We start from the raw sequence: 27,438 nt of genomic DNA, 5'->3' as shown, positions 1-27,438 counted from the left end.
CGCGCATCTGCGCCCACGGTTTGACCTGACTGTACCTCTTCTTTCAGTCCACGTGTTGGATTGGTAACTTGGGTTGGCCCTTTCTCTCTCCAAAGGATCCCCCTTTCCTTCCCACCGTCCCCCGACTCAGTATCCTCCTTCTCTCACCTTACCCCCGGAGAGATGCCAGTTTCTCCCTTAGTCCGAGTAGGGACAGGGGCTGGGGCTGGGGCCCGGTGAGCCGCTGGGTGGAAGGGTTCTCCCGGCAGCCGCACTTGGCTGCCGACTTCTTGCTTAACAAGTCCAAAGTTCAGCTAAAGTTTGGCTGATAAACAGAACCAATAAAGAAGGTCCCCGGCCCCCAGTGTAAACACCGTGGGCTTGAGCAGACCCGGCTCTCCAGCCGTGAGCTCTCTCTTTTTCCTTGAGCCTCGCTCGCTCTCTCCCCCTCTCTCTCCCTCTCGCTGACTTTCCCCCTCCCCACCTCCATTTGCATCTGGCCGAAATGCCCGTCCCTTCCCACTGATTTGCATATCTTATATTGGCTAATGGAGGCGATCATGGAAAGTTAGAAGTTTGCTGACTCCTCTCGGAGGAGACTCCGGGACCGGGGAGTAACAGGTGTGCGGAGGCTCCGGGGGGGCTCCTAGACTTGGGGTTTGCTCGTGAAGCTCCCCTCCGCCCTCCTCTCACACACCAACCCCTCCCCACCCAACCCGAGCCCCCCTCTTCTCCAGTCCGTGGAAAATGGTGTCCAAGCTCACGTCTCTCCAGCAAGAACTCCTGAGCGCTCTGCTGAGCTCCGGGGTCACCAAGGAAGTGCTGGCCCAGGCTTTAGAGGAACTGCTGCCAGCCCCGACTTTCGGGGTGAAGCTGGAGACTTTGCCTCTGTCTCCGGGGAGCGGGGCTGAGCCTGACACCAAACCGGTGTTTCACACCCTTACCAACGGACATGCCAAGGGTCGCCTGTCAGGGGACGAGGGGTCAGAGGACGGAGACGACTATGACACCCCTCCCATCCTCAAGGAGTTGCAGGCCCTCAACACCGAGGAGGCTGTGGAGCAGAGGGCTGAAGTGGACCGCATGCTCAGGTACGGGGAGCGCCCAGTGGGCGCGCTGGGTGAGCCCTGGCCTTCGCTCTTCTCTCCTGTCCTGTGCCGGCTTGGCAGGGCAGCTCTCTCCGGCTCGACCCTCCAAGGTTGGTTCTCTCCTCCCTCCCGCTCTTGAGGTGCCTGGGTCCCAGACACCCTGCTGGGCCATCCCCAGACTCACTTAAACCCGTGCCCTCCCTCCAGCCGGGATTAGGGCCCGGCCAGTCCTCCTTTCTCTGTGGCTTACCTTGGAACACCCTGATTCTAGGTCTAGTTCTCTAGGTCGGAGAGAAAGAGACCTGGCCTCCTAAAGCCGGCCGGTGCCAGAGTTGAGTAGTTTTATCTTTTACCCAAGGCACCGGGCAGATGGAAAGCAGCAAACCCCAGCAGGCGATCGCACTCGGAGTGGAGGCCTGACTCCAGCTCAGGGTCCCAAATCCGAGAACCTAGCCCTGAGCGGGCAGCGGGCATCCACTTGCTCCCACTCTCCGTATTGATCCAGTCCACCGGCCTTGGGCCCTGTTCTTGCTAGGATCCTAGGGAAGACCCACCCGGACCCCGAGCCACAAATTATTGGGGAGGGGGAGGGAACAGACTTCGAGCTTCCACAGCGGGTTGATTCATTTGGAGCGGCGTTTGGACCCTCCAGAACTCATTGAGGGATCCGGGATTCCCAGAGGAGATTATGAGTGCCGCTGTCAGACGGGATACACGGCCTGAATAGATCCTGCATCCATCCACACCTTATTTACAGTTCTTCAGGCGTTAATAGCCGAGAACAGACATTTACGGTTTCCCGAGGCATTAGCGCTCGGCCTGGGGTGTGGTGAGTTGGGAGAGACTCCCTCGGGCTTGCTTTGGAGGGCTTTCCCTCCAGTCCGCAGTCAGTGTGCGCAGCTCGGGGTCTACTAGCTGTCTTTCAGGACACCAGAGAAGCTTTGACAGCTGGTTACTAATTATCCCAAAGGGGTAACTCGCCCCACTGCGGCAGTCTGGGCCGGCCCTCAGTCCACAGCTCCACGACCGTTTTGACCAGCCCCAGCACCCGGCAGCAACTCAGTTCATAAAGCTTACTAGCTGATGTCGGGGCCTGTTTAGGTGGCTGGGTCGGCCCAGGGCCCCGGAAACTGGCTGTCTAGGGGTAGGATGTGAACTTGCATTTGAAGTTGGTTCCCGGACCCCTAGCTCTTTTTCCACAGGCTGCCTCCAATTCCCAATTCAGTGAAACACTTGTGGATAATATTCAAAAAGATTGCTAGATCCATTTCGGCTTTTTATTCCCCTTCCCTAAATAAATGGAGTTGGAGGGAGGCAGGCGATTGCTCGTCCACCTTCGCGGGTTAGGATTCGAGAATCCCGGAGATTTGGGAGCTAGAGGTGGGAGGCCTAAGCTGCTAGTGCGATCTCCGCCCCCGGGTGGCTCTATGTTGTCTGGGGGTGACGGGACTCTGGAGGGGTGATAGGGCCGGCGCTCTCCCGGGACCCGGCGGATGGAGGCCGGCGACCCATAGACTCACTCCCAGGGCAGTCGGAGGCCCGGGCGGCTGCAGGGGCCATGGGAGTTGTAACTTTTCTCCGGGACCGTACGCCGCTGCCCTTTGGAGACCGGAGAGGGTTTCAGCGGGGTCTCCTCAATTCCCCGGGGTCCTGCCTGTGTGTACCCCCGGCTCCGCCTGGCCTTCTCTCAGCTCTAGATGCAGCCGGGATGAAACTACACTGCAGCACGTGGAGTTGGGGTGTTATTAATTTATTTCTATAAATCATCAACAGAAAGATACACAAAGGGCTGTGATTAGGCTTGAATAGAGAGGCGGGTTATTCATTGGTGAAGTTGTAAACTGCGCTTAAAAGGGGGAAGGAAATAAACACACACCGGGCACGGGCACGCTCCCAGCTGCTACACAAACACACACGCGGGACCATTGTCGCGCACACCTGGGCCTGGCCCCTCCCTCGGGCCCACTTAGCACCCCGAGGAGGGGCTCACCACTTAGCAGAAGCTGGGCTGGGGCCGGATCTCCCGGGGCGGGCGGGGGCAGCCTAAAGCGCCCCAGGGGTTGCTTTGTAAGCCCGATTCAGGCCCGAAACCGGGTCTTCTTACCTTTACGTTCCCGCCTCCCTTTTCGCCCTCCGACAGTCAGCGCTCTACTCCGGCCATTCGCAGGGCTTGGAATGCACTCCCCAACTCCCCAGTAGAAGGGTTAGGTCCCAAGTTCTCCTCGCTTTCCCCGGGGACAGGCGGCGGGCGCTTCCTTCCCTCCCTGGGTCCCGAACTGTAACTCGGCTACAACTTCTCCTAGGACAGGCAGACTTTTTCCCGGGACAAATTTGAGGGGCTGTCTCGCCGCGTGAGCCTCATTCCCTTGAAGTGCGCACACACAGCCAGAGCTCCCACTTGTAAGAGAACCCGCGTGCATTTTCTTTTCACTTAGAGGGGGAAAGACACCTTCTTTCTTTCAATTTTCCTGGTCTCCCCCTGGGGCCGAGGCTTCGCTGAGCTCAGTTCAGTGTAGGGCTCCAGGAGGCCTGTAATGGGACAGCACTTTTCCCTCCCTCAGAAAGACCAGGATAAAGGCTCTTACACCTAAGGCGCAGCGACTTTCCCGGGGGCCAGGAAATTGACGCGCGAGGGCTAATGGGGAATTGTTTTGAAAATTCGAGTGAGGTGGATGGACATTGCCGAGTAGGGCGCTCGGCGCTGGGCCCGGAGCCGGGAGATAAGGGCGTTTGACACCTGCCTTCTCAATGCAATGTGGCCTGAGCTTTTGTCCCGTATGTTTGTTCGGAGTGAATGCCACCTGAAAGATTTGTTTTCTCTCTCTCTCTCCTTCTTTCCTTCCCTTTTAAAAATAGTATTTAAAAAATAGAGTTGGGTCAATAGGCTCGTTTTACCCCTGAATTCTGAGAGAAATTTTTAACTAGCCCACATTATCTAAAGATTTGAGGCCTTTTTCTGGGTAGGTTTTTTTGTTTTGGTTTTTCAAGTTAGGCTCCACTGTTTTTCTTGGTGTGTTTTGAAGCTGCTCCGTTATGGTCTCTGGGTCTTGAGCTTTCGTTCAATTCATTTATTCCACGATTTTTCCCCGCTGGAACTACTTCACAGCTCCACGACCGTTTTGACCAGCCCCAGCACCCAGTGTTTCTGAAACGCTAAAATAAAATCAGGCTAAAAATTAAATCCCAAATCGTCAGAACGTGTTAACATAAACAAAAAAGTTAACCGAATGCCCTTCTCGGCTTTTAAAATTATTTTTCTCCTTTCCTCTCACCGCAAAGTCTTATTTTTTCTCCCTTCTCTCTAAGGAAATCTAGTAAACATTTGGCTCGACACATTTTCTGAGCAATTTCTGATATTTAAATAAATGCCAATGTCCAAAATACCAACCGTTCATTTCAAGAGAGATTCCAGGTAAATTTTCTGTGTTTGAAGCTGTTTTCTCTTCCATCATTTTGCCTTTGACACTGATTAAAAGAAATGTCTGATTTAGAGGTAGTTTATAAATATTGGCGATGAGTGGCTCCTTTGATACTCTCCGAATTCCCCTTCCTGGCAGCTCCCCAAACTCGGGGATCTAACACCATTCCCCCCCCCCTCATTAATTCATTACTAAGAATTTGCGAAAGGAATCGCTGCAGTTAGAGAACATATTTTTTAAATACGGTAGCCTAATTATTTAGTAGGGCGTTTTTATTTGATTCATAAAAGTACTAGGAAAATGATTCTATGAATGACATAATTTACAATGAAATTGCTTATTATGTTGTGACATCATGAGATGTAATGATGGTTTCAAATAATTTTTAATGGATTCACACACACCCAAAAGAATTTTTATATGCATGTTGACATTCAAGTAGGGGAGATGCCCACTCCCCACAGACACATTATAGTATAAACTTTTGTTTTAGAAAAAAATCTTGTCAATTCAAGTCACCAGATACAACATTGGGAAACAATGGGAAAAAATCCTAAAGAACAGAAGGAATTTGAAGGTTATTGCAAAGGAGGCAGTAGCTAGCCCCGACATTTTTCTTCCCAAGCTCTGAAGAGTTGGGTTTTGTTTTGTTTTGTTTTGGTTTGGCTTTTTGATCGTAGTCGTCGCCGCCCCCGGACCCCCTTCCAGGCCCCAATTTAGTTTAACAGAATTGAAAAGCATTATTATGTTCAGGTCTCTAAATCGAAGCTAATGGGTAAAATGTGTTCTCCGTCACTCCCACCACAACGGAGGGGAAATCTCGCCACACTAAGAAACAATAGCTTTTTTTTTTTTAACCTTGACCACGCAGAAATTTCTTATGTATTATTCAGAATTGTAAAATCCCGTGTTGTCCTTCATTGTTCTTCTCCAGGGGTAGGGAACTTAGAGTCCATATTTAAACAAACAAACAAACATTTTGTGTTACTTTCAAAGGGGGAAGAATTAAACCAGTGGCAGTTTCTTGATATTTTTCTACGATATCCGAAAATCCATTTTTACAAACCAACAAAAGGGAAACAATGTCCGTTTTCTGACTCTCTCGAGGTAGATGCGCATAAGCTAGTCCTATTTTACCGATCAGAAAACGAAGGAACTCCAAAGGAAGTAATTTAATCAAGGTTCAGGATGGAATTAGGTGACCACAGAAGCGCATGCTCACTTCCTTTCTATTTCCTATCATTTTGGGATCAACCCCAGCAGAAGATAATGATATTTGCATCCACCTCCCTCTGTCTCTGTGTCTCTCTCTTTTTCTGTCTCTCTACCTCTCTCTCTGTGTCTCTGTCTCTCTCTCTCTCAAATTTCCTTTGTGTTCCTATTTACTTAGGGAAAGACTAAGCAAAAACCCATCGGAAAGCTTTTCAGTTTTGCTCAGTTTTCAAGTATGGGTCTCTGTGGCACTGATATTAGGAAACACGCCTAGAAAGTCTCCTAATTCCTTTCCCAACTTTCTTGGAAGAAAGGAAGTGCACAGTATTCACCAGTTCATCGACAGGGCCTTCATCTCCGTTTCTCTGGATAGTTTTAAACTTCACATTTGTTCCATTGCTGCCAGCTTCCTGGGATGGAATAGGTTGTATGGGGAAACTGGACTATTAACCTGGAGCCACAAAAAGTTGAATTTCTATCTTTTGATTAGGATTTGTTTTGTTTCATTGCATGGAGAATGTCAGTAGAAAGAGCTGTGAATTTGGAGCAAAAAGAATCCCAGCTCTGTCACTTCCTGAGTGACTTTCCATAAAGCACTTCACCTCTCTAGGATTCAGTTTCCTCCTTTGTGAAATGAAGGTCCAACAGGACAGGGCTATCTCTCAAGCTCTTTCCAACCTGAAAATTCTACCATCCTGGGACATTGCTGGATTAGGGTTTCTCCAAGCAGCATCCTAACTGTGTGCTTTTTTGTTTAGTGAGGACCCCTGGAGGGCAGCCAAAATGATCAAGGGATATATGCAGCAGCATAACATCCCCCAGAGGGAGGTGGTGGATGTTACAGGTCTGAACCAGTCTCACCTCTCCCAGCACCTCAACAAGGGGACGCCGATGAAGACCCAGAAGCGGGCAGCACTGTACACTTGGTATGTCCGGAAGCAGAGAGAGATCTTGAGACGTAAGTGTTTTCATCCTGGATCTGGCTTGTTGAAGGACCTTTTCTCTGTCACTGACTTCTGTACACTATCTTGGTTTTTCCATCATTAAGGGCACTTAATAGAGCAACTGGTTAATTTCAAGAAGAAATGTAGGGGCCAGGTAGGGCAATGAGTCAGCCCCAGTCTCACTTATAGAACTGACAGACTGGAGTTGGAGTATAGGGATGGAAGCAAGTTTTTCTCTGGCAAGCCTTTGACTGCTCACTTGCCAAGAGGTTGATTCTTAATATCTGCAAAAGATACTGCTCTAATTTCTATTAGAATTAATATTAAAATATGCAACTAAAGTGACTTTACATCCCATTCCCAAGTAGATTGAGGGGGAACCCCCTACTTTTCTTCTCCTATCTGTCCCCTATCCCCCATATACACTAGACTGGGCACTTCAGCACGATGCCAGGCTGCTGATTCCAGTTTCCAAGAGAGATAAGCTATTTGCACACTCTGCCCCCTTTCGGAAAAAACATAAAATATATAGATGACCCCTTCTCAAGCCACAGGTCACCAGGTATGGTCCCAATGTCCCTTCTTGGGAAAATCTGGCATGTTTTAGGGGTCAGGGAGAGAGGACAGTTTAATATTGAAATCTTCACTTCTCAAAGGGGATACTGAGGGTTAAGTAGATGTTCAACAACTGAATGAATCAGTGGAAGAATTCCAATTAGAACAGAACCCTGAATCTGTCCTTAGTGTCCCTTCTTCTGTCCAAATTTGAATAGCATGCTGGGTCAGTGGGCAGCCGGGGAGGACTTGCTGAAGTTTCCTAGTTGTTGCTGTTGGTTGATCTGAATTTCCCTTCCCCCCACACACCCCAGTCCAGACTCTTCCCTCTGCCCCCACCTCAAGACTTTTCCTGTTCAGTCTTGGCACTAAGGAGGTTGTTTCTCTCTACTTTTTTAAGTTTGGGGAGTTTGAAAATAATTGAGTTATGGATGAGTGACAGGAGCATGAAGGACAAATTGTTTTACTTTAAGAAAACATTTCCCCCACTTTGTGCTTCAATTACTTGGGTCTGGTTCTTTGCTTGGTTTAAAAAAAATAGTTTATAGATGCCCCACACATGGACACACACACACACAGATATACATGTTTTTATACATACATATATTTTGTATGTATATATGTACACATGTACGTATATATGCATATACGTACGTGTGTATGAATGTGTATACATGCATACATACACATATAAAATGCTTGTTTTTCCAGTTCCTTCCTTTGAGGACCCTCTGGCCAATTGTTTCTCCTTTCTAGGTATAAAGCTACTTGATGACACATCTAGCTTTTATTCCCCCTAGGGCTAGGAAATGAAACTCTTAAGATAATGAAGACATTCATACTCCTACTTCTTTTACTGTAAGAATTCAGGAAATCCCATTGGGGATTAAGAATATTGCTTCCCCTGTGTGACCCTAGGCAAGTCACTTAACCCCAATTGCCTCACACACACACAAAAAAAGAATATTGCTTCCCTGGGGCAGCTAGATGGAGCAGTGGATAGAGCAATGTCCCTGAATTCAGGAGGACCTGAGTTCAAATCCAGCCTCAGACACTTGACATTTACTAGCTGTGTGACCCTCGCTAGTCACTTAACCCTCATTGCCCCCCCCCCCCAAATATGTATTGCTTCCTCTGTGTAGTGGAAAAAATGCTGTATTTAAAGTCAAGAGGACCTGGATTCAAATCCTCACTCCATCCTTACTACTTGCATGACTTTGACCAAGTTATTTAATTGGAGTTTCAGTTTCTTCCTCCACAAAATGAGTGGGTTGGAGGGTTAGACTAGATGGCTTCTGGGCTTCCTCTCAGCTCTAGATCTAGGATCCTGGGACCTTTATTATAGAGTAATTAATAAGTAGGTGCCTTTCCTCCCCCTTTTTAAGTATTAGATTTTTTAAATGAAGGCATTAGAAGGAAGGAGAAGAAAGGAGACAAAGGGAGGAAGTAGGAGGAAAGATGGAGAAGAGAGCTAATGAGTACAGAAGGATATGTGTGTGTGTGTGTGGGAGAGAGAGAGAGAGACAGAGAGAGACAGAGACAGAGAGAGAGAGAGACAGAGATAGAGAGAAACAGAGACAGAAAGAGACAGAAAAAGACAAGGTCAGAGAGAGAAACAGGGAGACATAAAGAGAAAGACAGATGCGCGCGCGCACACACACATACACACACACACACACACACACACACACACACACAACATTTCCTTATAGAACTATAGAAAATAAAATGAGCCATCCATCAGTCTTGACTCTGGTCTCCTAAAAGGACCGTAGAACAACAATCAGCAGGACTTACTCTTCTGGGTCCCTTTAGGAATGAAAAAGAAGTTGACTTCTTGCAAATCCATCTTTATGGACAGTTTACATTTTTCACCTTCCCCAGTTGGCACAAAATGAGAAAGGAAGCTAAGTGAAGGGGAACATGAGCAGTGAGGATGGTGGGGGAGGCTGAATTCTTTAAAATGGGGAAAGGCCAGAGAGACTTTGAAGTTGTCAGGGTATGGATATTACTGGACCTGTGCGGTTGGCTCAGGGCTGGACACACAGCAAGGATGTAATAATACTTCTATAAGGAGTAGTCTGTAATCTGGGAGTCTTCCTCCACCCCCTCCCACCACAAGCTACAAAGCAAAGGTTCCACTGGAGGATGCTATTCACCTCTCATAGCTGGAAAGAACTATAGTTCATAGAATTGTAGGCTCAGAATGGGACCTTAGTGGTCATCTAGTAGTTTAAAGATCAGCAAACTGAGGCAGATGAAATTAACCGATTTGTCCAAGGTCATATAAGTAGTAGGTGTCAGAGGCAAGATTTGAAGCCAGCTCCTCCAATTCGAAAGCCAGTGATCTTTTCCATCATTATCACTCACAGTCTTTTCTATTCTTGAGGATTGTTTTGTTTTTAGACTAAGTCAAATTTGAGTTTCCTTTTACATAATGTTTGTTCAAGCCAAATATCCTAACGCTCTAGGTCCTTGGCAATATCAATTTCAACACCAGTTATTATTCAGTGATTCTCTATGAAAGGCAATGTGCCATGATGAATAAAACCCTAGACTTGGAATTGGGAAGACTGGAGTTCAAATCCTACCCCAGACACTTGCTAGCTTTATGACCAAAGGGCAAGTTAGTTGCTTAACCACTCTTAAGCATCAGTTTTCCCATCTATAAAATGGAGATGCTAATACCTGTAATACTTACCTGGAAGGGTTGTTATGAGGCTTAAATGAGATAATATAAAGGGCTTTGCAAATTTTCAAGCAACTAATAAATGTTGGTTGCTTTTATTCTAAGTGGTTAGCCTGGCACAGAAAGTAGAGCAAACGAAAAAATGAACCTCCATCGACATGTGGGACTCTAGAGAGCACTCTGTAGACTTATAGGAAAAGCACACATGAATTATTGTTATTCAGGGCTATTGGGAGGACCCTATGTGATAACAGATTAGAAAGTGGTTTGAAGAGTACAAAATACAATACAAATTCATAATAATATTGCTATTTCTGCTGCTTTATTCACCTCATTTAGGTTCTGACTACATTCTAAAATATGACAAAGACTATCAGAATGTTCTTTAGGTTGCTACTGAACCCCTTTTACAGATAGAGAAACTGAGTGAGCTATATGGGAGTCCTGGATTCTCCAGTTTAGTCAATGTCCCTCCCTGCTAGTAAATCTGAACTCATAATAATAGCAGGGGTCTAGAGCTGGAAAAGACCTTAGAGGCAACTTAACCCAACCCTCTCATTTTTGCAGATGTGGCAGAGGCCATGAGACATTCAGTAAATTGCCCATGGTCATGTAGGTAGCAAGTGGCAGAGGTGATCTGGGGTCCTCTGGCTCCAAATTCAGTGCTCTTCCCATTTCAGCACACTGATGGGGAATAGTGATCACTGGATTTGCTGGCAGAGAACATGAATTCCAATCTTAAGTTTGTTCTTGATGTTCTCCCAAGGGCACCTGTGTCTGGGTGACTTTGGACAAATTATTTCATGTCCTTGGGTGTTAATGTCCTCATGTATACGGTTTCCTTCCAGCTCTAATTTTTAAAAAATTAACTTCTTTTTCATTTTAAGAATTCCCTTGTTTTTATTGATATCTTTTGTTGCATCACATTCATTTCTGAAAATATCCCTTTCCTGTCCCTTACCCAGTGAACCATTTCTTATAACCAAGATTTTGAAGAAAAAAAAAAGGAAGCTTTATATCCTGTGATCCACTAATAGAAATGGGCAGCCATCAAAGGGACTGGGAAGATAGGATGGAAAGTATCCAGCTTCCTGTCCGAGTGACTATGTAGCATGTCTGAGGCTTTGACCGTCATAGACAGTTGTAACTGAAGGTAGTGCTCTTCAGGGCTCCTATGCTTAGGTCGCATTCAAAAGATCCAAGAAAGGAAAGCTAGTGAATGGGCAGAGATAGGATTTAAACTCAGCTGAAAGGATCACAGTTTTAGAAGTGGAAGGGACCTCATTTTATTGATTAAAATAAAAACTGAGGCTCAGAGAAGTCAGATGACTTGCCCAAGGCCACACAGGTAGGGAATAGCAGAACTAAGGATTTGAACCCAAGTCCTCTAACTTCAGAGGACTTTCTACTGTATCCCAACACCTCCCTGGTCTGGGATTTGAACTTCTGATCCATTACATACAGGCTGTGTGAGCCTTAAGCAAATCACTTCTCTCTGAACCTCATTTTTCCCATCTGCACAATAAGGTTAATAATAATGCTTATATTCCCTATCTCACAAGATTGTTGGGAGGGAAGAGAACTCTTAAATGCTATGGAAAGTGCTTACTGTCATTAATCTGCCTTTCTCATAAACTAAACTCATTGGGGGTTAAGTGAGTTAGCTAAGTAAAACTTCTCCTATTCCTGTCAAATTCTATGCTATAGAATTGTGGGAGAGATGTCAGTGTTTGTGTGTGTGTGCTTATATAGATAAAGAGTCCCATCCAAGGTGGTTATAGAAAGGGGTTAAGTGATTTCTTATAAAAATACTTCCAAGGTACAAACAACTAGAGACACGAGGGATCTAACTATTCAAATTGCCCCAAAAATGTTTCTTTGAAAGACTGTGACTCAAAGCGATATTTACAATGTTTGCCTCAAAGCTTTAACTTAAAGGGTTTTGGTGCTAGGGCCACAGAAGCCAGCTAGTCTAACCCAGCCAAGAATTCTTTCTGTAACATGCTAGAATAAACAAAACAAGAGAGAGCAAAGTGGTCTTTGGTTTTGGAGTATTGCTTCATGTCTGAGGGTCAATTCAAAACAAATGAGCTCTGAAACAATGGCCCTTGGGATTGGAACTCCTTGGGAAAGAAAAAAAGAAATCAGATTGGCTGATACAATCATAGGTGTACATCTGAAAGGGACTGTGGGAGCCATCCAGTCAAATCCCTTCATTTTATGGATGAGGAAACTGAGGCATACAGACATAACATTGTTTGCCCAAGGTCATACAGATAAAATAGATCAGAGCTGGAGTGGAAAACGAGGAGAAGGGAATGTAGGTGTTTATTTGTCTGTCTGTCTTCTGGGTGGAGGCTACAGACCCTATCAAATCTACTCCTTTCTCTTTTCAGAATTCAACCAGACAGTCCAAAGTTCTGGAAATATGACAGACAAAAGCAGTCAGGATCAGCTGCTGTTTCTCTTTCCAGAGTTCAGCCAGCAGAGCCAGGGGGCTGGGCAGCCGGACGATGCCTGCTCTGAGCCTGCCAACAAAAAGATGCGCCGAAACCGCTTCAAGTGGGGGCCCGCGTCCCAGCAAATCTTGTACCAGGCCTACGACCGGCAAAAGAACCCCAGTAAGGAGGAGAGGGAAGCCCTAGTGGAGGAGTGCAACAGGTAATGACATGATCAGCTCAATTTATAAACATTTATGAAGTGTGTACCATGATCCAGATGCTGTGTTTCATTCCAGCCACATTTAGGTGCATCCACACTGTCAGCAAATTAAACCTGGGGAAAATGGCTGTGCTGGTCACACCCCTTCTAGACTGCTTAGGGACCATTCCCATGGGAAACAATTCAGGTCGTCTGCGATGCATCAAGAGGCAAATGCAATCTAAGAGGAAGTTATTGGTGGTCAGATGAAATGCATTCATATGCTTTCAGTGAGTCCAGACGCATGAGTGTGGTCCCACAGAGATTAATTAGCCATAGAAATAAAGCTGTCCTTTGGTCATAGGCTTTAACCTTGGTCAGCCAGCTTTCCCATTGCTGGTTTCAAGGTGGGTACTGTGAGAGACAGAATGGAACAGTGGGTAAAATGCTAGATTGGAAGTCATGAAGACCTGAGTCTTCATATCTCACCTGAGATATTTACCAACTGTGTGATGTTGGGTGAGGCTTTTTTTGGCCTTGGTTCCTCCTGGTTCTGAATATGGTCTGAGGAAGTAGGCAAAAGAGAATGGAGAGATCAGATCCACTGAAATCTGCCTCAGTTCAGAAAATTAAGTTAAATTTATCATTTAAATTTAATTCAACAAGCATTCATTCAATAAATTCAATTCAACAAGCAATTACTATATAGCATTTGGGGGGTGGCTATGTGATACAGAGGATAGAGTGCTGGGCCTAGAGTCAAGCAAACCTGAGTTCCAATCAGGCTTCAGATACTTACTAGCTATGTGACCTTGGGCAAGTTGTTTAACCCTGTTTGCCTCAGTTTCTTTATCTATAAAATGAGCTAGAGAAAGGAATGGCAAACCACTCCAGTATCTCTGTCAAGAAAAACCTCAAATGGGGTCACAAAGAGTCAAACAAGACTGAAACAACATATAACCCTCAGTATTGGGGGATATAAAGACAAACAAATCTCTGCCCTCAAGGAGTTTACATCCTATGGGTAATAAATAGTACATACTACGCTCTCAGTGGCATTATAATATTATTGTGATTATTATAAAATCTAGTATAATTAAGTTATAATATTACTTTACATTATCATGACATCATATATGATATGAATAGTATTGATATTACTATATCATATTAATGTATAACATATTATTGCTGCAGTATAATAAATAATATATACTACATTAGACAATCATTTTAAATCATGAATAGATGATAATTATTATATGCCTGGGGCTTGGAAGACTTATTTTAATTGAGGTGATTGTCAGCAGCTCTGGGACCATTGCGTGTATGTTTCATCTTTGCCTTCTTCATCCAGATTCTTAGGTCAAGAGGTATTTTTGTTTAGTCAACAAGGTTTTATTAAATGCTTTCTGTGTCAGAAGCTGTGGACCTGCTATAGGTCCATAAAAGTAGGAATGGTTCTTAGAAGAAAACGACCCCAACCTTCTCATTTTACAGATGAGAAAACTAAGGCCCAGAGGGGTTTGCCTGAGGTCACACAGGTAAGAAATGCCAGGCGGAGCCAAGATTCAAACCTGGGTCCTTTGATATAAAATCCAGCAGGCTTTCCACTGTATTATTGTGCCATCCCATACATAGACTTAGAGGGTCATAGATTTTGATCTGTGAGAGAATTTAGGGGCTATCTAGTTTAACCCTCTCATTTTATGGAGGAGGAAACCGAAGCCCAGTGAAATTAAATAACTTGCCAGGGTCATGCAGGTACTAATTGCATCATAAGATCTAGATCTAGAGAAGCCATTCAACCCAACCTCCCATTTTACAGATGGGGAAACGGAGGCCCATAGAGATTAAGTGATTTGCTCAAAGTTATACAGGGGGTGTCAGAGATGGGATCTGAACATCTTTGTTTTCCTGTAAATGCGATTCACTTTTTTATTGCTTTCTACCAATGCAAGACCCAATAAAGATTTGTGTGGCTTCCAAAACTCAATTTGAGTGGCATGGGCTATTTGGATGTAGACCCTGATAGAAGCAGTGAGATCTGGCTGGGGACAGGATACTGAGATACAAGAAAATCCTTTTCTGAATGCCACATGAGGAGGGAGGGAGGGAGGTAGAGAGACAGAGACAGAGAAAGAGGAGAGAAAAAAAGGAAGGAAGGAAGGAAGAAGTCTTGCTGTAGAGTATATAGTCAGGAGTTCTTTGGGGACCCTTTTGTTTTGGGGAATTTAGGGGGAAGGAAGGGCTGTGACTTAATGTACAGGTTCTTCTTAACCTGTCTTTAACTGATGACCCAGGGCTCAGTTCTAGAGAGCAATTGCCCCACTTCCAGCACCCTAACTTTAGCCTCATGACATTCCTAGCCAGGACTGTTGCTTGATATTAAAGCCCCAAGAGCCCTCTCTGCACCATGCTACCTTGCCACATCTCCCTTTTGTTTGCTCACAGGGCAGAATGTCTGCAACGAGGAGTCTCCCCTTCCAAAGCTCACGGTCTGGGATCCAACCTGGTTACTGAGGTCCGTGTCTACAATTGGTTTGCCAACCGCAGGAAGGAAGAGGCCTTCCGCCAGAAGCTGGCCATGGATGCCTACAGCACAAACCAGCCGCATGGCCTCAACCCAATGCTGTCCCATGGCTCCCCCCACCACACGCAGCCTAGTGCCTCCCCTCCAAGTAAGCTATCAGGTAAGGAGCTCGCCCGGACACCTCGGCAAAAGGGCCACTGAAGGGACTGGGGCCTGGTGCTCCCGTTGAGGGTTTCTTGTTCCTTCTTTTTAGTAAAAGGATGCTTCGGGTGATTCCTCAGGAAGGTGCTGGCAACAGCTCTGAGCCAGGATGTTTTTCTAAGGAGAATTGTAGGACTAGAGAAAGTGGTTTTGTACAGGGACATTCAAGGATAGAGACTTCTGCCCATTTGCCTCTTCCAATGAGGTAACCTTCCCTGGAGGGCCCTCTTTCTTTGTGTCCTTGTCTCTGGGTGTCTGTTGATTCAGGGGGGACATCGATCAATCAACAGTTATTAAATGGCTACTGCGTGCTAGCCACTGTGCTAAGCTCTAGAGATGGGGGAAGTGGTGAAAGGCACTGGTTCTGGCTTCAGGGACCTGGCAGCTGCGGGGGGGCATCCAGATAGAGGCCACAGGTCTCTGCAGGAGGCAGGTAGGTGGCACAGTGGCTAGGGTACCGGTCTTGGAGTCAGGAGGACCTGAGTTCTGACTCAGACACTTAGTAGAAGTGTAACCCTTGGTGAGTCATTACCATCTCTTAGCCTCAGTTTCCTCTGGTGCTTACTCCCTCTATGACCTTGGGCAAGTCACTGAACCTCCTAGACCTCAGTTTCCTTATCTATAAAGTGGGGTTAATAAGAATTGCTCCTCTCTCCCAAAGGTCAAGTTAAGATGATATGTAAAATGCTTCGTATACCTTAAAGGGCTTTATAAATGCTAGCTGTTATCAATACCACATAGTAGGGCATCACCCATCCATTTCTTTGCTTCCTGCGTAGCCAAACAGCCCTGGAAAGTCGGTCCCTTTCTGGTCTCAGTCCAATTCTAATTCTTTGGATCAAAGCACTGGAAGGTATTTCAGTAATTGTCTTGTCCAATCCCTGTCATTTTCCAGATGAGGAAACTGAAGCACAGGGAGATATCAAGTGAGGTTGCCCAACATCACACTGGTAGTGTGATCTCCTGGGGGCTTTATGGTGCTGAAGACACTGGCCACATCCCTCATTCGTGCCTAGTACGATGCTACTGTGCTCATTCTGATTTTTTTTTTCTTTGAAAAAAATGCAAGCTAGATAACACACACCATGAAACATAGTCTGGGGCTAGTGACTAGGGTCTGGACCCAGAGTCAGGAAGTGCTAGGTTTGAATTCTGCTGCTGACACTGGCTGTCTGACTGTGGGTATATCTCTTAATCCCTCTGAGTCTTAGTCTTACCTGTAAATTGGGGATAATCACACATTACAGTATCAAACACACAAGGAATCATGAGATCCAGATGAGGTGATGTATGTGTGTAAACCTTAACGGAGTTCATGAGTGTTAAGACGTGTGCATTCAGAAGCATTTTTTGTGTGAAGATGACTTTTGGATTCTTAAAGTATGTCTGAGGGATCAGTGGTGTCCCCAGTGATCAGGAGAGTACAGGCCTGGCATGGTGCCTACTCTCCAGCCAGCATTAGGATTGAGTATAAGCTGGACATTCCTTGTTAGTAGATTAGCCTAAATGGAATCTTTGCCCCGGGACACTCTGCTGGGTCACCCTGATGCAGCTCAGAATAGGGGCTTTGAAGTCAGAGGACCCACATCTGCATCTTTACTACCAGTGTGATATTGCACAACCTCCCTCAAAAAATCTTCCCGTGCCTCAGTTTCTTCATCTGTAAAATGAAGGGGATTGGACAAGATGGCCTCTGAGATACTTTCCAGTACTAGATCTTTGATCGAAAAAACTAAAATTGGACTGAGACCAGAAAGGGACGAACTTCCCAGGGTCAATGCAAGTTGTCAAGATGACTCCACCGGCACCAAATATCAGTGCTATTGATGCAGGTTGGGCTCATGACAGGAGGCCAGAATACCAGGGAAAGTGTTCAGATGCTGTGGCCAGGGGCTGAGGTAACAAACATCAGCCAATCACTCGATCAATGAACAAGCACTTACTAAGTGCCCACTGGCAGAAAAAAGACCTTGATCTTTTTTGAGATTGTTTTTGCCCTTAGAGAGTTTACCGTCTAAACCTATGTCTTTATGCTCCCCTTGGGAGTCTCTGCCTTTTGTACTTAGCATTGGAGAGCCGGGAGTCAGGGAATCAATGTGGTCGAGTTAGTCAGTTGGTCAGTTAGCAAGGATTTATCGAGTGCTTTGTATGTGCCTGCTCTGAGGATACAAAGAAAGGTAAGAACAGTCCCCTCCCCTCAAGGAGCTTGCAGTCTAATGGGAGAAGCAGCATGGAAATAACGTTACATACAGAATAGATGGAAAGAGGTTGGGGAAAGGTCTGCAGAGGGTGGGATTTGGGCTGAGGCCTTAAGGAAAGAGAGGGAAATGAAGAGGCAGAGGTGAGGGGTTCAGATGCCATCTCCGACACATGACCCTGGGTAGGTCCCTCAACTTTGCTTCTGGACCATGGGGAAAGCAACATCCCTGGTGCCCAAGCTGTCATGAGGCTTGAATGAGAATGTGTGCCAAGTGCTTGGGAAATTTCAAAGTGCTCTGTCAATGTCGGTTATTATTGTCATTCTTGCTGCTGGCTAGGCAGAGGCGGTGGCTTGCTGAGAGCCTGGGGAGCCCCTGGGAGCAGGCCGGGGTGAGTTCCAGGGTAACTCGGCTCCTCTGGGGAAAGACAAAGCGCTTCAGAGGAAAGCAGCAATCCGCATCTGTGGGGTGGCTGGTGCTGAGCTGGGCTGGGAGAAAACAGTGTGGAGTAAGCAAAAGGACTCAATGGGGAAGCTGGGAAGGAGGGGTGGGGCCAAGGGGCATTCTTGGGAATACAATGTGCATTGTGCCGTTACCTGTGATCTCCACACCAAAGTCAGGGAGCCGGGCTGCAAACAAAAGCCCAGCAGCTCTCTGACAAGCTGAACTCGTGTGGAGGTCACCGTGGGGTCACTGGCTTAGACCGCTCTCTTCCCTCCTCAGGCTGATGGTAGAGTCTGGCAGGGCAGGCAGGCAGGCAGGCAGGCAGGCCCTGAGAAGCAGCAGCACCGGGGTGGAGTGCTAGAAGGCCGAGAATGGTTGGGCCCAGAGGAAACCTGGAACCCTCAGGCCCTTCCCAGGGCCCCATAGAACCTGAAAATATGATGGGGTTCTAAAAGACCTTCCATCCTGGCTCCAGAGTCATAGAATCTGGCTTTAAGTCCCACCTTCTGACGCTTACTACCTGTGTGACCTTGGACACATCACTTAACTTCCCTGTGCCTCAGTTTCCTTATGTGTAAAATGGGGGAGTTGGACTAGATGGCCCCTGAGGTCCAGGCCTAAATCTATAATCCTATTACTGGAGTGCAAATTCTGCCTCTGCCTCTTATTATCTGTGTGATCTTGGACAAGTCTCTTAACTTCCCTGTGCCTCAGTTTCCTCATCCGTAAAATGGGAGGGGAGGAATTGAACAATATGATCCCTTCCAGTTAAAGATCAAAGATCCTATGATACTAATTCAAGAAGCATTTATTGAACGCCTAGGGTAGATGAGGCACTGTGCTAGAATCTGGTAGGGGAAAGAGAGACAGAAATAAAATAGTCTCCGACTGCCCTCAAGGATTTTACATTCTACTGGAGGGGTAAAAACACACATGTATATGGATGAATAAAAATAAGATATCTAGGGGCAGCTAGGTGGCGCAGTGGATAGAGCACCTGCCCTGGATTCAGGAGGACCTGTGTTCAAATCTGGACTCAGACACTTAGCACTTACTAGCTGTGTGACCCTGGGCAAGTCACTTAACCCCAGTTGCCTCACCAAAAAAAAAAAAAAAAAGATATCTATAGGTAATTTGGGAATGGAAAGAGGAGAACTATTACTTACTCAAGGGAGGTATAATTTGACCTTAAAAACTCTGTAGGCCAGCTTCCTCATTGGAGAAAATGAGTCATATTGAGGTAAAGTGATTTGTCAGACATCCCATAGCTACTGGGGGCAAAGTCAGGCCTCTTGACTTCCAGTTTCAGTTTCTTTCCAATATGCTAATAATAATAGTAGCATTTATAGAATTTATTATGTGCTGGGAACAGGGCTCCTTTGATCTTTAGCTAACTTAACTAGGGAGATAGGATTAAGAGGGAGAATGTGCCCAAGCCAACCTACGGTTCTGTTGCCAAATCACTGGGACCTTGTTGATGCACGGGAGTCCCACGGATCTAGTGCTTTCCTTCCTAGAAGACAAAGGTAGCTAGTGGCAGACAGTATTTGTCGAAGACACTCGCTTGGAGTTCCCTCTCTTCTCATTACCACTTCCAAAGGCCAGGATTGTGTCAACTTGACTCCCTTTATGGAGTATATCCATAGTAGACGCACATACAGGTTCCAGGTTTACTTGCTCCTGGGCTCAGCCCAGACCAAGGTGGTACTGTGGATACAGTGCGTCAGATTTATTTTCCTGAGTTCAAACCCAGCCTCAGACACCTACTAGCTGTGTGATCCTGGGTAAGTTGCTTGACCCTTTTTGCTTGAGTTTCCTCATCTGTTAAATGGGCCATAGAAAGACATGACAAACCACTCCAGTATCTTTACAAAGAAAACCCCAAGTGGGGCCATGAAAATGACCACCACCAACAAAACATAGATAAATGCAATTCAATTTGATTAGACAAGAATTGGTTGAGTTCCTAATGTGCCAGATGATAGGAAGAGAGACAATTCTTGCCTTCATGTGGCTTATCTTCTACTGAGAGAAACATCTGTATACAGGATAAGAAAAGACAAAGCAAGGGTGGGAAAGACCCGAGGAAGGAGACTTCCTGAGTTGAGCCTTGGAAAGAGTGAGGGGTTTGAGGAGGCAGAGGTAATAGAATAATTGGGTCCCATGTTCCTTTTCAGTATCCCCATCTGAGTTATGGACGTGTGATTAAAGGGTTGGAGACCACCTGGTCAAGTCCCTTCATTGAGAAGACTTGAAGACCAAAGAGGTTAAGTGGGTTAAGATCACCCGTGTACTAAGTAAGGGGCAGAGCCATGGTTTGAATCTAGGTCCTCTGAATCCTGAGAATGAAATAGTGACATCTAGACCTTGGGTTTGGAAGCATAGAACATCTTTTTGTCAATTTCCAGAATTGGCTGCCCCACTTCCCATGTTGTTGTTGCTTAGTCATTTTTCAGTTGTGTCCTCAGGTCCTCCTGACTCCAGGGCCGGTGCTCCATCCACTGCGCCATCTAGCTGCCCCGAAAGGTTTTTCTTATATGTATATTTCTTCCTTATTTCTTTGGGACACCCCTGGATTAGTTAGTCAGCCAATAACCCCTCTATTTTTTTTACATCAATCACATTTCTCAATATATCCTCCTTTCTCCCTTCTGTCCCATATGACAAAGAATAAAAAAATAGGAAAAAAAATTAGTTCAGCAAAATAAGTACATTAAGACAGCCTGACAATCAATCTACAGTGCTCCACACCCATAGTCCCCCACCTCTGCAAGGAAGGGAGGGCGGCACCTTCTCTTATCTCTTCTTTGGGGCCAAACTTAGTCAGGATAATTTCAGTTTTAATTGTTTTGTTGCTGTTCTCTGCATGGTCTTGCTTCAGCCAACCTTGGCAGCCTTCATGCTCTCTCTTTCCTTTCTCACTCCCTCCTCCTCAAAGAGACCCAGCGTCTTACAGCACGGCACCTTGGGAATGTCTCTATGAATGAGAGTGGTGGAAATGTAGGATTTAGATTTGACAAAGGGATCTAAGAACTCATCTAATGCAACCCTCTCATTTTACAGATGGGAACATCGAGGTCCAACGAGGGGAATTTTACTTTGATTCTATAAACATTTATTAAGCACTATATATCAGTAGTAAGATATCCTGGGGATACAAGGGCAAAATTGAAACTACCCCTTGCCTTCAAGGGATGGGAATGAGGTAAAATGATTTAATCAGAGTCACACAAAGATTATTTATTCATTTGGATGTGTAGAGTCCATCAGCAGCTATCTTGTCCAGCCCTCTCACTTTAAAGATGAAGAAACTGGGGCAAAGGGAAAAATGACTTAGCCCAAGGTCACTCAAGCAAAAGCATCAGAGATGGGATTTGAACTTGTCCTCTTTCTCCTAAACCAGGCCTCTTCCTACTATGCCTCAATAAATGGTAAGTAGAGAGACAGGAGAGAAAGGGAAACAGGAACTGAATAGGACATTAAAGTGTTGGCTTCTATCTTCAAATCCTAAATGATATGCCCATTTTGTTTGTTGGTGGCTAGAACTATGAAAGAGAGCCATAGATAATATTTGGAGCCTAAATTAAAAATTAATGAGAGGGGCAGCTAGATGGCGCAGTGGATAGAGCACCGGCCCTGGAGTCAGGAGTACCTGAGTTCAAATCTGGCCTCAGACACTTAGCACTTACTAGCTGTGTGACCCTGGGCAAGTTACTTAATCGCAACTGCCTCAAAAAAAAAATTAATGAGAGATGCAGCACAAGACATTACAAAATGAACAGTCAGTGGGGTTCTGTTGATTGCTTTTTAAACTTTTTTATTTTAAAAAATTTGGGGGGGGGCAGCCAGGTGGTACAGTGGATAAAGCACCAGCCCTGGATTCAGGAGGACCTGAGTTCAAATGTGACCTCAGACACTTGACACTTACTAGCTTAGCTGTGTGACTCTGGGCAAGTTGCTTAACCCTTGGATTGCCCTGCAAAAACAAAAACAAAAATTAAAAAACATTTTTAAAATGTTTTAAAAATTATTTTTGATTGCTTTAAAAAAATTGATATCTTTTTTCAATCTTAAAAGTATTTTATTTTTTCCAGTTACATATAAAGATAGTTTTCTTTCTTTTTTTCTGGTTTTCTTTTATTTTTATCTTGAATTTTTCTCAATTATATGTAAAGATATTTTTTGAGTTCCAAATTTTTCTCCCACTCTCCCTTCCCTCCCCCATCCCAAGGCCAGCAACCAATTTGATATAGGCTATACATTACAATCATGTTAAACATATTTCCATATTAATCAGAATAAAAGGAAAAAAAAAGAAAGAATAAACAAGAACAATACAAAAAAGCAACAACAAAAGTGAAAATAGTATGTTTCAGTCTGCATTCAGACTCCATAGCTCTTTTTTTCTGAATGTGGAGAGCATTTCCCACCATAATAAGCCTTTTGGCATTGCCTTGGATCATTGTATTGCTGAGAAAAGTTGTCTATCACAGTTGATCATCACAAAATGTTGTTGATACTGTGTACAATGTTCTCTTGGTTCTGCTCATTTTCACTTTCCAGGTTTTTCTGAAATCCATAAAGATAGTTTTCAACATTTATTTTCGTAAGATTTTGAGTAGCAAATTTTTCTCCCTCCTTCCTTCCCTCCACCCTCCCCAAGACAGAAAACAATGTGATATAGGTTATATATGTACAGTCACATTAAACATATTTCTGCATTAATCACGTTGGGAAGGAAGAATCAGAAGAAAAGGGAAAAATCTCAAATAATAAAAACAAAAGTAGAAACAGTATGGTTCAATCTGCATTCAGAATCCACAGTTCTTTTTTTTCTGGATGTGGAGAACATTTTCCATCATGAGTCCTTTGGAATTGTCTTGGATCATTGTGATATCTTTTTTTTTTTTTAATACCACCTACATTTCCTTTCTCTGTCTCTAAAAATAAATAATAAAAAATAGAAAAAATTGACAAAAGTAATCCACTGAGGTGTGTTACGATCTGTAGTATTCCATACCCACAGCCTCTGTGAGGAAGGGAGGGAGGTGTCTTTTGAGAACTGCTCTCCTATCATGTCGCCTTATTAATCCCTTTCTGTAGCTAAGACCTGATAAACAGTGATATAAAATCTAGTGGGCATAGGCAGGAAAAGGATGTGGCTATAGGGAGGAGAGGGTGACAGGAGAACTATTTCTTTTGTGAGGGTCTCTTGTGTTCCACATTCTGGTGGAAAGAGAAATGGATTAGGATCCAAGATGGCAGAACTGTGCATGTAATCATGGAGAAGCTACTTTGGGGCAGCTAGATGGTGCAGTGGTTAAAGCACCGGCCCTGGATTCAGGAGTACCTGAGTTCAAATCTGGCCTCAGACACTTGACACTTACTAGCTGTGTGACCCTGGGCAAGTCACTTAACCCCCATTGCCTAAAAAAAAAAAAAAAAGAGAAGCTACTTTCCTTCTATGTAGTGAAGTTTCCTTTCTTTCTGCGTCCAAGCACAGTCCCTTTCTCACCAACCGAATTGAGAGTGCTGGCTCACTTTGAGCTGTGCATCTCTTCAAGGAACATCCACCTTCTGCAAGTCCCCGATGACCACGGGGTGACCCTAGTCCTGGAATGTCTTCTACAATAGGGTCGGTGGGGAGGAGAAGGCAAGCTTTGCTTCTGTCATGTGCTGATTGCTTACAAGGTGCCCTACAAACACATTGTCAGCAAAATCAGCTGTTTTCAGTGTTCTCCCTGGGCTCGACAATAATACACCAGCATGCGGCCCAGGGTTGTCATGGCGTTTGCTCCCTTATGCACGCTTAATTGACAATTAAGTTGGGGCTTTGAACGAGCCTGGCTTCCTTTGATGTGCCTGCATCTCTTCCAGCAAGTGTCACAGGGACAATCCTTTGTTTCCCTCTATTAGGGTACCCCAGTGACTGTAGCAGTGGTGAGGGGTTCATTTATCTTCGGCCTGGATGGCCTTTGTCTTCCCCATCCCAGCTCCAGTCAGCAGGAGCTGTCCCTGGTTATAGGCCCCAGTGACAGGCCATTCTGAACCTCCTTTTGAGCAGAGTTGGAGTGATGGCCTCCGCCTTGATTCTGGAGCTGAATCTAGAGAAAAGGAGGCTCCGCAGAGGTCAGAGGGGAAGGCAGAGGGAATTGATCGGACTGGTTAGAGACTGGTGTTTGTATTGATTGCTCTGAAGGAGCAGGAGCAAGAGGAGGAGGAGGAGGAAGAGGAGGAAGTTGGCATGGGATGACAGTATGGCCAGCCTTGGCACGAGCCAGGATTTCTGCTTTCATGAGACCTACGGGTGGATTTGTTCATCATACCCTTTGGCCTTGAGAGCAAGGACTTCATCTGGGTGCCCCACTGAAAAGAACAGGCACAAGGTCTAAAAGGAGATGGAATAATGGTGAGCATTCTGGATGGAATCAAGAGAAACCTGGGTTCAGATCCTGCCTCTGATCGCTGCTAGTTGTGTAATCCTGGGCAATTCCTCCCTGTGCTTCATTTCCCTCATCTTAAAATAGGGATAATGATACTTGCAGTACTCACCTTGCAGTGTTGTGGTAAGTATCACATGTAATAATAGGTATGAAGCATTTCAAGTCTTAAAATCACCTCTAAAAGTCAGCTATCATTCATCTTTCCTCTCCCTAATCTCTTTCATTCTTCCCTGTAGAGCAGTGTTGTCAAACTCAAATAGAAACGGGGCCATCGATCTGTACCTAAAGATACCTGTGGGCTGTTAGTGACTTAGGTTTTCCCCCCCCAGGGCAATGAAGGTTAAGTGACTTGCCCAGGGTCACACAGCTAGTGTCAAGCGTCTGAGGCTGGATTTGAATTCAGGTCCTCCTGACTCCAGGGCCGGTGCTTTATCCACTGTGCCACCTAGCTGCCCCTGTGACTTAGTTTTAAAATGCTATGTTTTCTATGTTTATTGTATTTTAATTTATTTTGTTAAGAATTTCCCAATTACATTTGAATTTGTTTTGGGAGCACTTGGCTGAGTGTTTGCCACCTCTGCAGTAAGATATTGGCAGGGATTATCCTCTGCTTTAGAAAGAGGAATCATAGATTTAGAGTCAGAAGCAGTCTCAGAGGCTATTGAATTCAACCTCTTCATTTTACAGATTAGGAAACTGAGGGACAGAGAATTGACGTGACTTGCTCAGGAACCGAGTTAGAATCTGGAGTCTTAAGGAAACTTCATGATATATAAGGAAAGTGGTCTGCCCATGATTACATGTGTAAGATGTTCTAGGACTTTCTGGTATCTTGGGTCCCAATCCATTTCTCTTTCTACCAGAATGTGGAACCCAAGAGACCCTCACAAAAGAAATAGTTCTCCTGACATCCTTTCCTCCCTGCAACCATGTCTCCTCCCTGTCTATACCCATTAGATTTTATATCATTGCCTATCAGGCCTTAGCTACAGATGGAGATTAACGAGGCATTACTCTATTTTGGGGGGTGGGGTAATGAGGGTTAAGTGACTTGCCCCGGGTCACACAGCTAGTAAGTGGAAGCATTGCTCTAAAAATAGTTTTGACCTCAGGTACCCCCGAAAGGGTATCAGGGACCTTCAGGAATCTACAGACTTCACTTTGAGAACCACTGGTGTAGTGGAAAGGCCACTTGACTTGGATTCAAAGCACCTGGATTTGAATTCTAGTTCTTCCCCATGCTAGCTGTATGACCCTGGGCAAGTTATTGTATTTCCTCAGTTTCCTCATCTATAAAATGAAGCATCTGGACTAGAGGGCTTCTGAGGTCCTTTCAAGCTCTCAGTCTGTGATCCTATGTGTCTGTGCTCTTCCCCCAGGATCCTCAGCATGATACCACACTCATCTTCCCCTCCTAGCAGTCAGGTTCTGTCTTGCAGGAAAAGGAAGCCCATGCCTAGCCCAGAGAAGCTCTGTCCTTCCTAAGAGCTGACGTCCCCAAACTGAGCAGGAGGGAGAGAGGCTGTGGCCGAATCATGGCATATATGTCTGCTGTGAAGTCAGCAAGCCACCAAAATGACATTCCCTTCCCCCAGCTCCTTTTGGACCCCGTATTTCCAGAGCTCTTTTTTGAGAGACTTGGGAAAGAGCATGGCTATGTTGGGGTGGGGGGGAGTCTGGGCTGTCTGGTCACTTTACTGCTTTCTCCCCAGCTCTTGCTTCTAAGACAGACTTGTCCCTTGAGCTGGAGGGGGGCACAGATGAAAGCTTCCTTTCACCACCCCCACTCCTAGCCTTGCTGGGATTTGAACTGCCCTTGCAATCTGAATGCCTGCGGGTACTAAATGCCTTAACAACTTAATGGGGCCCCCAGACGGGACCCAAGGACCCTTTGCTCACCCCCGGGAGCTCCTCCTTCCCCTGGCCAGGAGACAATGGGGAGCGGTTTATGAGGGCAGTCATAAAAATATTCATCTTAGCAGCACCCCAAGTAAATAATAGCAGTTGTCTCCAAAGCACTGATCATTTCAGTTCAGAAAAAGCAGGAAATCTGAGCTCTTCTTCTTCAAAACCCCAGCTTCTGTTGGAGGTGGACACTTTGTTTAGACAGTGACGTTACTGTAAAGGCATTGTCCCCTTGCCCCTCTGCCATGGGACTTTGTCTGGCAATCCCATTATCTGTTGGATTTGAAGGTCACATTATCTCAGGGCACCACCCCGTAGGTCATCATTTAGCCCAGGAAGACAATCAGGATATTAATCAGATTAACCAAGCCAACCCTCCGGAGCTGTCTGCTGTACCCCCACCTCCTGATAGCCAACCAGCTAGATTCTGGGGTCTGCATACAAAGAAACTCAGCCCACCAAACCGGGAGGGCTTCATTTGCTCACAAAGAGGACTGGGGAGAGAGATAGGGGAGTCTATTGTAACAGGCTGCCCTAGTGAACAGGCCTATCTTCCTGAAGGAGCCTTCAAAGATCTGAGGACTCTGACTACAAATGTCACCGGTGTTAGAGAGGAAAATAAGGCCTCGTGGAGGCTCAGAGCACAGGCACTGGCTATTCCTAGGAGAAGAACCCTTTCCATGTCCTTGGTGAAAGTTTCCGGTTGGATAATCCAAGCCATGAAGTGAAATCTAGATGGATGTAGTGGGAGGACATTTGAGTCTCATCTCTTGGGGTGTTCCTGGCTGAAACAATATAAGCATACATCAGAATAATAATAATGATAACACCAAAAATGATGGTTAACATTTATATCATTGCCTATCAGGCCTTAGCTACAGATGGGGATTAACAAGGCATTACTTTATTTTTGGGGGGTGTGGTGGGGCAATGAGGGTTAAGTGACTTGCCCAGGGTGACACAGCTAGTAAGTAGAAGCATTACTCTAAAAATAGTTTTGACCTTATATAGCCCCTGAAAGGGTGTCAGGGACCTTCAGGAATCTACAGATTCCTATGTATGTTATCTCATGGGGGCCTTACGTTCAAAATAGGAACAAAAAAGGGAATCATATGAACCGATACATTCTGCATGGACATAGGAGCTCTGTCTTAGAGGGACCTTTGAGTCTAGTTAAACCCTCTCATT

General features: G+C 45.4%; 1 protein-coding gene across 1 annotated transcript in view; it reads left to right on the top strand.

Annotated features, from left to right (window-relative positions):
* The first annotated feature begins 617 nt into the window (after positions 1-617).
* Positions 618-27,438, top strand: part of HNF1B (HNF1 homeobox B) — an 83,301-nt gene continuing 56,480 nt past the window's right edge. Inside the window, exons 1-4 of the mRNA XM_044005426.1 lie at positions 618-1,070; positions 6,457-6,656; positions 12,283-12,547; positions 14,981-15,219. Coding sequence (XP_043861361.1) covers positions 727-1,070; positions 6,457-6,656; positions 12,283-12,547; positions 14,981-15,219 — 1,048 coding nt within the window. The 5' untranslated portion in view covers positions 618-726. The remainder of the gene's footprint in view (positions 1,071-6,456; positions 6,657-12,282; positions 12,548-14,980; positions 15,220-27,438) is intronic.

This window comes from Dromiciops gliroides, chromosome 4 (assembly GCF_019393635.1).
Source record: "Dromiciops gliroides isolate mDroGli1 chromosome 4, mDroGli1.pri, whole genome shotgun sequence".
Lineage (NCBI taxonomy): Eukaryota > Metazoa > Chordata > Mammalia > Microbiotheria > Microbiotheriidae > Dromiciops > Dromiciops gliroides.
The sequence above is the reverse complement of the archived record's forward strand: the minus strand, read 5'-3'. Positions and strand labels throughout refer to the sequence as shown.